We start from the raw sequence: 16,962 nt of genomic DNA, 5'->3' as shown, positions 1-16,962 counted from the left end.
GTCATTTTTCTAAGCTATATTAAGTTAATATTTGGAGGTAGAGCTTCTGTCATACACATCATTTTATGTACCATGAAATGTCATATTTCAGAAGTACTCATGTTTAATAATAAAAAGCCCTGTTTTATGTTACTGAGTTGTTCATCATTTGGGTTTAATAAAAGACTGTATTGAATTTTTTTAGTAGTTGCTTCGTAAGTAGATGATCGGTGTACCACAAATAAAAATGTATGTTGAGTACATAGGTAGGTATTTTATATAAAAGAGTTGTTTTGGGTAGAAGAAATAACAATACTGAAAAGCTTTTTTTTTTTTTTTGAGACGGAGTCTCGCTCTGTCTCCCAGGCTGGAGTGCAGTGGCCGGATCTCAGCTCACTGCAAGCTCCGCCTCCCGGGTTCACGCCATTCTCCGGCCTCAGCCTCCCGAGTAGCTGGGACTACAGGCGCCCGCCACCTCGCCCGGCTAGTTTTTTGTGTTAGCCAGGATGGTCTCGATCTCCTGACCTCGTGATCCGCCCGTCTCGGCCTCCCAAAGTGCTGGGATTACAGGCTTGAGCCACCGCGCCCGGCCCTGAAAAGCTTTTTTAAAGTGCCAACAACTTTATTATTTGTTTAGATGTTTATGACTGGGCAGATGATGAAATTTAAAATTTTGCAATTTTCCACATCATTGAAAAATATTTCAGTAATCTTTATTGATTGTAATAGTGGAGGCTGGTTACTGATTTTTGGGGGGAATAGCACTAAAAAAATGAAAATAGGCAATATGACTTTCTTGAGTTTGATAACAGCTTCAAGGCAGGTGGTTGCCCTTGAAATGTGATCATTTTTAAAGGAACTTGAGTTATTTTATCTACTGCCATCTGAAAAATAATCAGAAAGGTAATAATGTGTTTGGTGAATCTAAATAAAACGGTAGGGAAATACAGTTTTATATTACTTGATGGTGAAGGACATTTAATCATTATTTGTTTGATGTGGTTGTATTGAAAACTAAGTAAGTGGCTGAGCGCAGTGGCTCACGCCTATACTCTTAGCACTTTGGGAGGCTGAGGCAGGCAGATTGCTTGAGCTCTGGAGCTCGAGACTAGCCTGGGCAACGTAAGGAGACCTCCATCTCTACAAAAAATACAAAAATTAGCTGCATAGTGACACGTGCCTCTAGTCCCAGCTACTCAGGAGGCGGAGGTGGGACAATTGACCACTTGAGCCTGGGAAGGTTGAGGCTCCAGTGAGCTAAGATTGCACCACTGCACTCCAGCCTGGGTGAGTGAGACCCCATCAAAAAAAAAAAAAAAGAAAGAAAGAAAGCAAGAAAGCACCTCAGTAAAAAAAATCTCTAATTTGGCCGGGCGCGGTGGCTCAAGCCTGTAATCCCAGCACTTTGGGAGGCCGAGACGGGCGGATCACAAGATCAGGAGATCAAGACCATCCTGGCTAACACGGTGAAACCCCATCTCTACTAAAAATACAAAAAAATTAGCCGGGCGTGGTTGCGGGCACCTTTAGTCCCAGCTACTCGGGAGGCTGAGGCAGGAGAATGGCGTGAACCCGGGAGGCGGAGCTTGTAGTGAGCCGAGATCGCGCCACTGCACTCCAGCCTGGGTGACAGAGCAAGACTCCGTCTCAAAAAAAAAAAAAAATCTCTAATTTTTATTTTTAATAATATTATTTTCAGTATATCTTTACCCAATGATATCTAGTTGAATACAACTATAGTCTGGTTGGAATTTTTTTTCCTTTTATTTAATCTTTAAAATTATCATACAGTCAAACTGGCCTTTTTCGGGAGGTGTGTTGTTCTATGAATTTTAACACGTTGTTAATTCATGTAACCACTACCTCCCCAAAAAAACTCCCTCATACTATTCCTGTGTAGTCAGACCCTACCCTTACCCCTAAATCCTGGTAACCATTGATCTATTCTCCTTTACCATAGTTTTCTTTTTTCCAGAATGTCATAGAAATGAAATCATACAGAACATAACCATGGAAGTTGGCTTCTTTCTCTCAACAAAATGCCATTAGATTAATTGAAGTAGTTATGTTTATCAATAGTTTCTTTCTTTGCTAAGTTGTTGGTTGAAATTTTACGGCATCCTGATATTACATCAGATCTGATAAGCTGGCACTGAATTTTTTTAAAGCTATGAACATTTTTCATATTAGTTAACTGAGATACTTATAGTTAATTTTTTTAATTGGAATTTGTTGTTTTGTTTGTTTTCACAGTATTTTCAGTTTTATTATAAAAGTACACACCCAATAAAGATTAAGTCATTTCTTAACTCTGCCTGCATTCAACACTTGCTCTTTTTATTTATTTTATTTTATTTATTTTTAGAGACAAGGTCTCGCTACTAGGCTGGTCTTGAACTCCTGGCCTCAAGTGATCCTCCCACCTCGTCCTCCCTAAGTGCTGGGATAACAGGCGTGAGCCACCGTGCCCGGCCAACACTTGCTCTTGAGCAGCTTTCTTTGCTTTTACCATCTTGACAAGTTCGTTGCATCTTTTCATGCAGCCTTTCTTTGTCCTGCCAGGTACTGCTTGTGCTATTTTCTCTCATCTTTCAGGTGTGTTGACTGGGTATGTTTTCAACACTTGTTCAAAAAGCTTCTGTTCATTGTCCAAGGGGTGAAGTGGGTGCATGAACCTTAATATCATTCTGAAGGTGTTTCATTGTCTGCTTGAGGCAATGTTCTTTTTAAAGTTTATCAAAAACCTTTTTTGTTTGTCATCTTTTTGATGAGGGTCCAATTTTTGGAGGCTCTTTGCTTTGCCAGTAACACCTTTGGTGGTTGTCTTGACATCAGTAGAAGAATGTATGTTGATGTAATTAGCAATAACTTCCCAACTTCCCATCTTGAATTCATTCCAGCAGGGAAGAGATGCATAGCCTTAACTTGTAGCTGCAGATGTCTTCTTACCAGTTGTTGTTGTCACTTCCACCTCTGGCAGTATTTCGCTGCATTCTTAGATGCTTATCACATATGAGCCCCAGCTTCCTGTTTCTCTTTTGTAATTTGTTCATTCATTTCTTCTGTTTTTCCAGAGCAACCATTCCTACTTCTTTTGTAGATGATGTATTTCATTCAAGTACTATAAGCTTTTTAGTTCAAGCTGATTACAAAGTTTTTCTACTTCTTCCATCATTTCTTTTTTTTTCTTTTTTGAGACAGGGTCTTCCCCCCGTCACCCAGGTTGGAGTGCACTGGTGCCATCATAACTCACTGCAGCCTTGAACTCCTGGCCTCAGGCAGTCCTTCCACCTTGGCCTCCCAAAGTTCTAGGATTACAGGCATGAGCCATCACCTGGCCTTCTTCTATCATTTTAACCTACCCTGCCTCATTGTTGGAAAAGTGATTCCAGATCTTAGATGAGTTTCCAAGTTTTTGCCTTTCTTTCTTTTTCCTTTTCTTTTTCTTTCTTTTTTTTTTTTTTTTTTTTTTTAAAGCAGATGAGGTCTTACTATGTTGCTCAGGCTGGAGTGCAGTGGCTGTTCACAGGCATGATCATAGCCACTACAGCCTCAAACTCCTTGGCTCAAGCAGTCCTTCTGCCTCAGCCTCCCAAGTAGCTGGGAGTATAGGTGTATGTCACCCACCTAGCTTGCCATTCCTTTGTAATGTTTTTTTTTTTCTTCTTTTTTGGATGTCTTTTTCTTTCTTTGCCAATAATACTTGTTGTCTAATTATCAGTTCTTTCTCCTTTGCTAATTGAGCAGCTTCTAATTCAGCTTATCTTTGTTTTTCTTTAGCTTCTTGCTCCTTTCGTTTTGCTTTTGTGTTGTTTTTAAATTGTGAACTTTTTTTCATTTCAATTCAGTGATTTGCATATGTAGCTAAGCAAGGCAGTTACAGTGTTTGCATTGCTTTGGAAATTCTTGTTATTTTATTGGGCTAAAATATTAATAACAAGTTTCTAAAGGCAAAATTTGAGATAGAAGAAAGTATTTTTCCAGTTTGTAAGGGAAATAAATTGCGCTATGACCTTTCTTAATGTCAGTGCCAAAGACCTGGCAGAATTTTCTTTGCTTTTGTTCCAGGCCTCTTCCCACCCTGACTTTCTGGTCTACGGTGAACCAGGCACCTCTTTTGTCTGATAATCTGTTTCAGTGTGCTTGCTCCTAGAGTGCCCTCCTTTGTTGATTACAGTAGTCTGTTCATTTTGATTTAGTCAAATTTATGTGCATAAACTCTTTGCATTGTAAACTTAGTTTGATTCTTGAGATTTAGTTTGATCTTGAGAGCTGGTTCCTTTCTTAGTTGACAGAGATATAATGGTTTTATTATCCCCAGCTGCTGAAAATGGAGGCCTCCTGATAGTTGTATGTTTTGGCAAGAAAGCAATCTAATATGAATTGGATAAAACTATACCATGTCACACATTAAAATAATGGGTTAACACTATTAAGAATGGGGTATGAGGCCAGGCATGGTGGCTCAGGCCTGTAATCTCAGCAATTTGGGAGACCAAGGTGGGCGGATCACCTGAGGTCAGGAGTTCGAGACCAGCCTGGCTAACATGGTGAAACCTCTTCTCTACTAAAAATACAAAAATTAGCTGGGCATCGTGGCACACCCTTGTAATCCCAGCTACTAGGGAGGCTGAGGCAGAATTGCTTGAACCTGGGAGGTAGAGGTTGCAGTGAGCTGAGATCGGCCACTGCACTCCTGCCTGGACGACAGAGCAAGACTCCATCTTAAAAAAAAAGAATGGGGTATGCTTCAAAACCAAAGAACCATGAATAATCCATCACTTATTAAATATATATATATATTAGGTTTTGAAGAACAGAGATAAAACTTGGTTCCATTTTTACTAGTACTCTACCTGGTAATAGGAGTTAGAAACTTTAACTTTTTTTTTTTTTTTTTTTTTGAGATAGAGTCTCACTCTGTCACCCAGGCTAGAGTACAGTGGCACAATCTTGGTGTACTGCAACCTCCACCTCCTGGGTTCAAGTGATTCTTCTGCCTCAGGCTCCTGAGGAGCTGGGACTACAGGCATGCACCACCATGCCTGGTTAATTTTTTTTGTATTTTTAGTAGAGATGGGGTTTCACCATGTGGGCCAGACTAGCCTCGAACTCCTGACCTTGTGATCTGCCTGTCTCAGCCTCCCAAAGTGCTGGGATTACAAGCTTGAGCCACTGTGCCCGGCCTAGAAACTTAACATTTATAATTCAAGATCATTTACTAAAGGTTTACACTTCAATTTTCTTTCTTTATTTTGTAGTATTATTTTTTGAGACAGGGTCTCACTCTGTCACCCAGGCTGTAGTGCAGTGGCACCATCATGACTCACTGCAGCCTCTTCTTCCTGGGTTTTAGCAATCCTCCCACCTCAGTCTCTCAAGTAGCCTCAACGACAGGTGCATACCACCAAGTCTGGCTGTTTTTTGTGTTTTTGGTAGAGACAGGCACCATGTTGCCCAGGCTGCTTTCCAACTGCTGGGCTCAAGCTATCTACCCACCTCAGCCTCCCAAAGTGTTGGGATTACAGGCGTGAGCCACCACGCCTGGCTTTATGCTTCAGTTTTCTAAAATAAATTATGGAGTTAATTTCTGACTTTCACACTTAACTATATTCTTTTATGATTTGGGCTCTTTCAATTAGGTCTAATCCCAGTTTTCACAGAAGCATTAACAGAAAAGCCAAAGGGGGAACAACTCCATCAGCAAATAAATGGCTTTACAGTACATGTTTTCCATTTGATTGTAATTAAAATAATTTTTGGCGTGGACTATTTTGGGATATCGTTAAGCATATATTCTTCCTTAGATGACTTTAGTGAAAGTAATATTTACCCACTTCTCCATTGTCTTTTTCCTTAGATTTTAACCTTTGAGACCAAGAACCCGTCGGAATTAGCAGAACGTTTGCGCTCTGTTTGTGGGAATCAGAGCAATGCCTATGCCCGGCTGCTGGAATACCGCCTGAATGCCTTGCGAGGACTGTGGAATGCCCAGCGCCAGCTGGCCTTAGAAGAACAGCATGAAAGGGAAAGTTCAGGTGATGAGGAAACTTTGGCCCTGCTCAAACGCCAGGGCTTGTTGCAGCAACCTGAGCAAGCGCCCTTCACATCAAGGATGGGGCTCCTACTGGTCTTCCCCCTTATTCAGTCCCAGAGTAGAACAGACCCCTCTCTCTGTAACATAACTGCTGAGGTGCTATTGAACTGCCTTCGTGACTGCCAGCCTTTGAGCTTGACCAAGGAGCCTGCTGACTGTCTCAATGGAATTGAAACTTTGCTGTGCTCTTGGCTAGAGGAGACTTCTGACACAGGCCGACACATCCCACATAAGCAAAAAGAAAATGCTGCTGCTGCCCTGGTGGCTTTGGCTTGTGCCAGGTAAGGAAAATCGAATGTATCATTTGGTGACCCTGTGACTACTGCCACCTGGTTTGGGTGAATGAAGAAGAGGCCAAGTATATTTGACAGAAGTCTTAACATTTAGAAGTCCTTCTTTGTTTTCAGTATTGAATTTCACCGCCTTGACAGTGCATGAGATGCTTTGGCCAAACTTGGCACCAGGTGCCTGAGCTGGAACCCAAGTTCACGTTTTCCATTTCTGGTATACCATGATAACAGCTTAAACAGCAGAAAAGGGAGAATCAACCCTTGACATATCTAATCGTCCCTTAGACGGTTAGTGTTTTACATCAGGTAGTTAGCAGAGGATGTTATGTCTGCTTCTCCTAGGAGGATGGTCAAAAATTTATAGAGGTATTAATTTTTCATGCTTGTCTATAAGAAGTACATCGGCAAGTTAGTGAGCTATTATTCACCTGGACTCCATCACAAAATTGGTCACAAATTATATTTTTGGACCTGATACTTGTTTTGATCACTTTAATTGGAAGATTTCTCAGTATATATCCAGATTTAATAGTAGTACATATGGCCGGATGTGGTGGCTCACGCTTGTAATCCTAGCACTTTGGGAGGCTGAGGTGAGCAGATCACTTGAGGTTAGGAGTTCTAGACTGCCCTGGCCAACATGGTGAAACCCTGTCTCTACTAAAAATACAAAATTAGCCGGGCGCTGTGGTGGGCGCCTGTAATCCCAGCTACCTGGAGGCTGAGGCAGGAGAATCGTTTAAACCCAGGAAGTGGAGGTTGCAATGAGCCAAGTTGGCACCGCTGTACCCTAACCTGGGCGACAGACCAAGACTCTGTCTTTAAAAAAAAAAAAAAGTAGTATGCTGTTCTTCATGTGCAAGTCATCAGCCCACTGTCAATAGGAAATATGCTTAGAGTTGCTTTTCTTTGTTTCTCTCTCTTAGCCCCTCCCTCCTCCCCTCCCTCCTCCTCCCTCCTCCTCCTTTTCCCTTCCTTCTTGAGTCTCACTGTCACCAGGCTGGAGTGCAGTGGCATGATCTTGGCTCACTGCAACTTCCACCTCCCGGATTCAAGTGATTCTCCTGCCTCAGCCTCCCGAGTAGCTGGGATTACAGGTGCCCAACTAAATGTTTTGTATTTTTAGTAGAGATAGGGTTTCATCATGTTGGCCAGACTGGTCTCAAATTCCTGACCTGAGGTGATCCGCCCACCTCAGCCTCCGAAAGTACTGGGATACAGGCATGAGCCACTGTGCCTGGCCTATTCTCTTTTTTTATTTTTTTTGAGATGGAGTGTTGCTCTCAAAGACTAGGCTGAAGTACAGTGATATGATCTGAACTCACTGTAACTTCTGCCTCCCTGGCTCAAGTGATCCTCCCACCTCAGCCTCCCGAGTAGCTGGGACTACAGGCACCTGCCACCATGGCTGGCTAATTTTGTGTATCTTTGGTAGAGACAGGATTTCCTTTTGTTGCGCAGGCTGCTCTCAAACTCCTGAGCTTAAGCAGTCTGCTGGCCTCGGTGGGATTACAGGCATGAGCCACCCCGCCAGGCCTGGAGTTGCTTTTCTAGGAATATACATTCTTCTATCCAGTGACCCATATGATCACTGGCATCTGTTTGTGAGAAAGAAGTTTCACTACCTTTGTTTTCCTCTAGACTAATTGCCTAGAGAACAGTTAGGACCACAGCCTGACAGATTAGTGTCACTATTCTGTCTGTCTTCCATAGAATTTTTTCCTTGGTTGGGATCTTCTTTCTTTTAGCCAAACATTTGTGGGAGAATTTTTCTTGAATAATTATGAAGTTCTTAGTTATAAGTCTTCTTCCCCTGTTTTTCTCTTTATAGTTTCAAAGTAGACCTTCAAATGATTGAATCTCAAGGGCTTTTTTTAAGGCAAAATGGCACCAGTATTTATTGTAAGTTTCTTTGCTCTGAGCAAGCTGTCATAGCCTAGTTTTAGATCCCCTGAAACTGTGGTTTGTGAATCCTGACATGTGCTTAATTTAAGTCATTGTGTGGTACTGAAATAAGTTTCCTTGTAAAGACTTTATATTGGATTGATTTATTTTCTGCATATGCAGAGACAATTTCAAGTCCGAGATCTGTTATCAATGTGAAAATTCCATTTGAGAAAATTTGCTTTTAGACAGTACTATCTTTAGACAGATTTAGGATGTTAGGAATAATTATCAACTCTTTAGTTTCAAACAGTTTAAGTTATTAATCGTTGGTTCATAAAACTCACATTTTTATTATGTACCCAAATTCAGTCTATACCAAAGATAGTTACTGAAATTACTTCCTGTACTTGAGATTCTAAATTTCATTCAGCAGAAATGTTGAAATGGACGTTTTTATTTATTTATTCTTCTTGTGTTTTTTTTTTTTTTTTTACATGGTTCCTACATTTTATTGCTAATACATTGTTCTGGACTTCAGAAGTCATGTGCTTTTCAGTGTTAGATCATCTTACTAAAGTTATTAGTGGCATATTATTGAATTTTTTGGTTGATGCTCTCAAAGACAGAGTAACCATTCCCCAAAATTATTATGAAGATGTTTATTCATTCAACCAACTAACATTTATTGAACATTTCTGATGTGCGGGAATCTTGTCCAGTCTTAGGGATGTAGTGATTCTAGGTTTCTTACCTCACAGAGCTTATGGTTGAATGGACTCAGGGTGAGTCATTCTGCAAAACCTTATTGCTCACTTACTGCATGGAAGGCATTCTCTTGGTGGTAGGGATACCGTGGAGAGCAGTTAGACCGTGCCTAATATTGCAGAGTTTACGTAAGAGTGAGGGAGGCAGACTGTGAGCAACAAATATAGGTAAAAGATCATTGTAGAGAGGAATATTCACTATATGAAAAGACAAAGAGATATTTTGATAGAGAATGACTGTGGAGGTAGGGAGCAGCATTAGCTGGAGATGCCAGGGAAGGCCTTACTGAAGAGGTAACACTTGGCACTGGATGATGAGAAACAGCCAGCAGCAGAGAGTTCCACGTAAATGGAGTGGCGAGTGACAAAACTGACATTCTTCTTGTGCTTGGGGTAGCTGAGGGGACAGCACAGTGGGCAGGGTTTCTGGAACGTGATGGTAGAAGGAGAGGGGCAGGAGATGAGGTTGGCAGGACCCAGATCACATAGGGGCTTGTGATCCATGGAAGGACTTTACATTTTACTCTTAAAATCTGATCGAAGGCTGGGTATGGTGGCTCATGTCTATAATTTCAGCACTTTGGGAGGCTGAAGCAAGAGGATCTCTTGAGGCCAGGAGTTCGAGACCAGTCTAGGCAACGTAATGAGACCCTGTCTCTCTTTTTTTTTTTTTTTTAAAGACATGGTCTCATTCTGTTGCCCGAGCTGGAGTGCAGTGGTGTGATCATAGGTCACTGCAACCTTGAACTTCTGGGTTCAAGCAATCCTTCTGCCTCAGCCTCCCAAAGTTCTGGGATTGCAGGTGTGAGTCACTGCACCCAGCCAGACCCTGTCTCTTTTAAAAAAACAAATCTGATTGCATCTGGCAGGTAGTAATTCCTTGGAGTTGGTTAATAGTTCTAAACTTTCCAAATGTTAAAGGTTTTGCTTTTTTATTTTAAACCTCACTGTTCCCCAGGGAAGTGTCCCTGTTGGGCAGATGAAGAAGCAAAAATCTATAGGAGTTAGGTGACGGGACTGAGATTGTGCAACTGGTGAGTGGCAGAGCCAGGTTTTAGAACCCATGTGTCCCGATTCCAACTTGTTTTTCTACTCTATCTGCTGCCTCCTTGCCTTCTATTAATGCTATTCTTTGATTTTTATTCTCTGAAACTAGAGATAGCGAGAGGGGCAATTAAGAGGAGGACTCTAGGCCTACTTGGTTCTGCATTAGGTATTCCATTTCTATTGGTGTTTAGGCATGTGATACCCAGCAATTAAAACCTTGGCTAAGAGACTAAGGCAGCAAGTTGAAGTCAGCCCATCTGATACAGGCGATCATTTAGTTCAGGAAGTGTTCTTGTGGTGATTTGTACTTGGATTGCGGCCAGGTAAGTCTGTGCATCTTAAAAGCACCTTCTTTTAGATCTTGCTGACCATATGACAGACTTCCTAGAGCCTTGAGTCTTGGAAACCACAAGGAATTCTGGTAATGGTGAGCCCTGTTGCAAGTATTACAACTATGTGCAGTCAGAGGGATGCAGAAGGAGCATCTCTCAGCACAAAGCATTATTTATTTGAATATATTCCTTCTGGTCATATTTAATGTGATATTTATTTGAATATATTCCTTCTGGTCATATTTAATGTGATGGAGTTTAGTGAGCTGTTTTTCAAAATGAATGAACTTAGCAAAGATTTGAAAATCAAGTCTGGAAATACTGTTAGACTCTATGATCCTCCAGAGGGTGATTTGGTGATAGAGTAACCAAGCATAATAGCCACAAGTTCTCTGTGCTCGAGCCTTATGGTTTTGAACTTTTATGTTAGGGGAAAATTGTTTACTTTTCCAAATGCAAGGAGAACTCCTTCATAATTGGCATAGTGTTGTTTTCATTGTATCTTTGTGTATGAACCAATGGTGATAGTTAATAATCAAGTATATTTTGTACAGCACATCATCTGACCAGCAGAAGCAGAGAGACACATTTTGGAACTTTTCCATGTGGTTAATTAAATTAGCATTAATGACCTAAATTATTTGACTTTAAATTTTGATGATTTACTGTTCTTTCCTTTTATTTTTAGGGGATCATTGAAAACTTTCGTCCATACAGTCCATCTATTACAGAAACAGACAGATCTAGGGTCCCTGCCTGTAGCTGACGTGCTATATAGGTAAGCTGTCATTTTGTATCCTTATCCTCCTTCCAAACTAGGCAGATTTGTGCCAAATGCTTCCTTTATTAAGTAGATTGCTAAACTCTTATCAATTAGTGATTGATTTTTAAATCAGTATAGACTCATGTTTACCTTCTTAAGTAAGAATTTTATTTTTTATCTTTCCTTTTTGGAAAGTTTTTAGAGCATGTTATTTTTCTTTATTTTTTAGTTCAATGTCTTTAAAAATGCCATAGCTGGTGGGACACAATAACTCATGAGTGTGGTGGTACGTGCTTGTGGTCCCAGCTATTAGGGAGGCTGAAGCAGGAGGATTGCTTGAGGCTATGAGGCAGAGGTTACAGTGAGCCGAGATCACACCACTGCACTCCAGCCTGGGTGACAGGGCGAGACTCTGTTTCAAAAAATAAAAATCCAATAGCTTATAATGAATTCTGATGTAAATTTTGAGATGATAATATATTAAGGTATAAAGAAGAAAGTGAAAATCATTCATAATCTCATTACCCAAAGATAACTACTCCTAACGTTTTGGTACATATGCTTCCTAATTCATAACCCACTCTCTCTCTCTCTCACACACAAAAATACACATAAAGTAGTACACTTTACACACAGGTATAATTTTATTGTAACATTTTTATAAACACAGCTCCGTAATTTTTTAATTTAAAAATATTGTTGTAGCTGGGTGTGATGGCTCATGCCTGTAATCTCAGCACTTTGGGAGGTGGAGGCGGGAGGATCACTTAAGGTCAAGAGTTCAAGACCAGCCTGCCAACATGGCAAAACCCCATCTCTACTAAAAATACAAAAAAACTAGCCAGGCGTGGTGGCGGGTGCCTATAATCCCAGCTACTCAGGAGGCTGAGGCAGGAGAATGGCATGAACCTGGGACGCAGAGCTTGCAGTGAGCCAAAATCACACCACTGCACTCCAGCCTGGGTGACAAAGCAAGACTCCGTCTCAAAAAACCAAAAAAACAAAAAAACAAAAATTAGCCGGGCATGGTGGTGGGTGCCTGTGGTCCCATCTAGACGGGAGGCTGAGGCAGGAGAATTGCTTGAACCCAGGAGGCAGAGGTTGCAGTGAGCTGAGATCGCACCACTGCACTCCAGCCTGGGTGACAGAGCGAGACTGTCTAAAAAAAAGAAAAAAAATAAAAATACTGTGAATATCTTTTTTGAATAATATTTCTATAAAATATTATACATCTTAGTTTTAAGATTTTGGTTTCTACTCTTTGGGGTAACAGGTATACTTCTTGCTGAAATGGATTGTCTCAGTGTCTTTGTGATTTTCTTTCTGTCCCATATAGGCTGTTGCTTTTGGAAGGGGGGCCTGGATCTCCCTCCTGTTTGCTTGGGGGCAAACACATAGTATCATGGGGTTATGAAGACATGTTGCCTGCGCCAGATAGCAACACTGGCTCCAGTTCTGAAAATAAAGGTAATGTAAAAGTTTTTGTCCTGTGATTAATAGTAAGATGTAAATAAAGTGGTTTTAGATCACTGTAGCAAATGATTGGGATATAACTTTGTGTGTTCCTTTTAATTAAGAGCTCAAGATTTCTATTCAGTATGTTCATTGTCTGCTTTATCAGTAAAAGTATAAAAGCTGATACTGGTGATGTAAGAAAATGGATAGGTTTTATTATCACAAGGAAAAGGTATCATCCATACACTCTTGCCAAGAAGCCATGAATTACTTAAATTGACTACTGGATATTTGAGTTTGGGTATGATAGCCTTAAGTTGAATTTTCTTGTCTGCTAATAGAATATCAGGTCTTACTGCTTGATAATATTTCCTTTAGTAATTTTTCTGTGTGTTAATGAGCTCTCCTGTTCTAAAAGCAAAAAATGAAGAGGTTCAAGGGAGCATGCATTGTTAACATCTCCTTTAAACAAGTAGGCTAGGTTAAAATGTTTTTACAGAGCTTTACAATATTACATGTCAGTTTCTTACTTTATCTCAACAAATGGCAGAAGCTGTCTTAACTGGCTTGCCAGATGGGTTAGACCTCTCCATTCACTCAATAAAATGTCTAGGCTGCTACCCTGCCGTGGTCCACTGAACCCACAGGACTGGTCAGCTCTGCTCCCACCAGCGGAGTTGCAGGCTTGCTCCCAAAGCAGTTTGTTAATTGTAACTGGTACTTACTGTTGTGATAATATCATTAAATCTTACATAACTGATGAAATAGGAATGAAAAAAAAAAAAAAAAGGAAATAGTTGCCATTAAGAAGTTGAATGTTTTAGAAAGACTCCACGAAGTGAGTCTCTAAGAAACTGGCGTTCATCAGGTGTGGGATTGAGAGTCTGTTCCTCCCTCCCTTTCATTTCCCACCCTCCATGGGGCAGCCTTCCTGGGCAACCCCACCAGCACAGAGGAGAATCTAAGCGGCAGGCCCCCTCGCATCTCTCAGCCCAGGGCTTGTGCCTTTCCATGGTCTACTATTTCTTCTAAACAGGCATGCGAGTGTGTGGAGAAGAAGAGGCAAGGCTTTTAGGTATGATTTATTTCCTTCACTGACTCAACCAGAGTCAACAGGAGAGGGAGATGCCTGCAGTACCCAAGAAGTTCTCAGACATTATAGGCTCCAACTTCTTAACACAGAAAACTTCTTTCTTGATTTTCTCCTTTTAAAAAACTCCATTTGGTATCTTCCTGGGTGTAGTTTCTCACTGAGGAGGATGGTATTAAGCTGGTCTGTTTGCTTTCATTTTCCTGAACCTTTGGTTTTGCGTCTAGGGAGAGAATGGTTTTCTTTTTTTTCTCTCTGTTTTTTTTCTTTTCTTGTTTTTCTTTTTTTTTTTTTTTTCGAGATGGGGTCTTGCTCTATTGCCCAAGTTGGAGTGCAGTGGTGCAATCACAACTGCAGCCTCGGCTTTCCAGGCTCAAGCCATCCTTCCACCTTAGCCTTCTAGGTAGCTGGGACCACAGGCACACACCAACAGGCCTGGATTATTTATTTCTTTGCTTGTTTGTTTGTTTGTTTATGTAGAGACTAGGATCTCACTTTGTTGCCCAAGCTGGTCTTTAACTCTTAGGCTCAAGCCATCCTCCCATCACCTCTGCTTCCTGAAGTGCCAGGATTACAGGTGCGAGCCACGGCACCTGGCCTGTTTTTCTTATAATAGTTTTTAGACTAACTTACGTAATTTTTTTTTTTTTTTTGAGATGGAGGTTCGCTCTCGTTGCCCAGGCTAGAGTGCAATGGCGCGATCTTGGCTCACTACAACCCCTGCCTCCCAGGTTCAAGCAATTCTCCTGCCTCAGCCTCCATGGTAGCTGGGATTACAAGTGCCCACCACCATGCCTGGCTAATTTGTGTGTTTTTAGTAGAGATGGGGTTTCGCCATGTTGGCCAGGCTGGTCTTGAACTCCTGACTTCAGGTAATCTGCCTGCCTTGGCCTCCCAAAGTGTTGGGATTACAGACATGAGCCACCGTGCCCAGCTGCAATGTAACTTGTAATATTGGAACATTCTACATTCGACTGAAGTTGAGAGAACACTATAATAAGCCCTGTGTACTCATTACTCAGCTTCAACAAGTATCTACTCCTGGCCAATCTTGTTTTGTTTGTCCTTTTCACTTCTGCCCCTCGACAGAGCCATATCCAGAAGGCCTTGGGCCTTAATCTAAAGATTGAGGAATAAATGTAGTCTATGAGCTTTAAATTACAATGTTTAAGGTGTGAAATTAGTGTTTTAAAAATGGTTACCCACTTTAACGAATTTTTTTATTGAGGAACCAATAGGTACAGGTCCCAGTTGTCTCAGATTAGTAGACTGAATTTTTAAGCTTATAGCATTTTTAGTACTAATTTGATGGTGTGACATTGCATTTCCTCCAGCTAAAATGGCATGCTTCAGGTGGAAAGACCCCACTTAAACATAGTGAGCAGAATGATTATGAAAATAAACACTGAAGGTTTTATCCATAAGCTCTATTTTAAGGCAAATTCTTTGGAATATGAGTTACTAAACCAATTACTATCATATAGAGAGATACTGTTTTAGATTGAGGAAGACAGAGCTAAGGGGAAACATATTGCTGTTTTAAAATAGAAAAGATATTAAACTTTTGTGCTGTGTCCCTCCAGAGACTAAAATTAGGATCTCTGAATGGAAAATCTACAGAAGCAGATTTTAATTTAGTGTATATCATTAGTATATTAACACAATTTCATTTGCCATTTATGGAATATTGGCTTTGCATCAGAGAGCAGTATAGATGTATTTACCTCTATTATCTCATCTGGCCAACACTGTAACCCTTGAGGTACTTATTATTATCCACATCTTACAGATGAAGAAACTGATGTTCAAAGAGATTCAGAGTCACTTACTGAGCTCATAAGAGCTCATGCCTCTCTTACTATGCAATTACTAATAAAAGTGTTGTACTGTATTCTTAGTCATTTCAAATTAGAATTAGGATTAGTCATTTCAAATTAGAATTAGGAATGACTTGACTCAGTACAAGCTTTTCAAAAAAAAAAGAAAGAAAAATATTTGGTGGGCTAAACCACATTCCCCTGCTGGTAACTATCTGACCTTATTTTGGTCCCTGGTCCACATGCATTTTGGATGTTTGATTTGGGGGTTCAAGCCATCTTCCCTGAAAGTCACACTGAAGCTCTTATTTTAGAAGTGAGAGGTAATCTTTCATTTAACCTCCTAATGGCTTTTTCATTAGAAAAAGCATGTTTATAATTCCAATTGAAAAAACATATATATAATTTACCTGTGAAAAAACGATTTCAGATGCTGACTTGGGACGCTGTCTCACGGCAGACGGTCTTTACCTGTATACTACTAACTCAGTTGGAAGAGGAGTAAGCAAATTGGGGTCTGGATTACATGGTACTCTCAGGTCAGTTGCATGGAACTTCCTAAATGATTGGGCTGGAACATTTTCCTCCTTACATAAATCTCTGAAGAAGACACTGGGGGTAAATTCCGACTCCCCATAGACTAGTAACTAAATAACAAGTCTGAACTAATTCAAATAATTCCAATCTTCTCTTATTGCCACCTTTCCCCATCTTGTTCTGTTAATGCATTTTAGCCTTGTTTTGGCCCAGAAGAGTTTGGTAGCCCTAAGATCATTGTTTACAGCCAGAAAGTCCTCTGTGATCAGTATTTTTGTAACAATATCAGTGACTTCTCCATGTTGATAAGTGGACATTTTTCTACTTAAGTCTCTTTGAACTTGGGTTTGACATTGGATTGGCAAGTGATTTTCAGTTGGGATATAAGATCTATAAACTGTTGCCAAAAGAAACTGCAGTTTGAGAGCCTTGTATACATTTAGATCTTTTCCCCCAACTTTTTCTCCCCTCTAAGTTATTGTGGAAAGTCAATATTTGCTATAGTTTTGCAGTCCTCAAATTGATGTAATACATTCACTTTCCTTCAGATGTTCTACATACTTAATCATTTTTTAAAATTAGGTCAAAAATGTTGTTTGTGTCTGTTGTAGCTTGTGTGAGGTTCCGACATAGCCGGGTGATTCAGCCTGTGCTCCGTTTCCTTCCACAGAGGTTTTGTGTACTGCCGGAATGAGGAGTTGGAACCAGGATGGGTGGCTTTTGGCAGTGGCAGTCTTCTCCACCGGCCTGTCTCTTTCGATAATAAACCTCACTCCCTTTTCCAGGTCATTGACCAGAACACCCTTCAGGTAAACAGAAAACCAAGGCATTTAAAAAATATATATATTTTAGAGGCAATAAAGTTCGTTCCTGACATCATCAGAAGTAATAATAATACAGTTGG

The 16,962-nt window shown here is 40.6% G+C and overlaps 1 protein-coding gene across 11 annotated transcripts in view; it reads left to right on the top strand.

The window, feature by feature from the left end:
• Positions 1 to 16,962, top strand: part of HECTD4 (HECT domain E3 ubiquitin protein ligase 4) — a 232,906-nt gene that overhangs the window by 64,633 nt on the left and 151,311 nt on the right. For all 11 annotated transcript variants that reach the window (XR_002515862.2, XM_021922968.2, XM_021922963.2 and 8 more), the window contains 5 exons: positions 5,840 to 6,357; positions 11,085 to 11,174; positions 12,496 to 12,626; positions 15,952 to 16,060; positions 16,729 to 16,867. Coding sequence is in view for 10 of the 11 variants with exons in the window: in XM_021922968.2 (XP_021778660.2) it covers positions 5,840 to 6,357; positions 11,085 to 11,174; positions 12,496 to 12,626; positions 15,952 to 16,060; positions 16,729 to 16,867 (987 nt within the window). In the remaining variant the exon portion in view is untranslated. The remainder of the gene's footprint in view (positions 1 to 5,839; positions 6,358 to 11,084; positions 11,175 to 12,495; positions 12,627 to 15,951; positions 16,061 to 16,728; positions 16,868 to 16,962) is intronic.

This window comes from Papio anubis, chromosome 9 (assembly GCF_008728515.1).
Source record: "Papio anubis isolate 15944 chromosome 9, Panubis1.0, whole genome shotgun sequence".
In the NCBI taxonomy this organism is placed as follows: domain Eukaryota; kingdom Metazoa; phylum Chordata; class Mammalia; order Primates; family Cercopithecidae; genus Papio; species Papio anubis.
The sequence above is the reverse complement of the archived record's forward strand: the minus strand, read 5'-3'. Positions and strand labels throughout refer to the sequence as shown.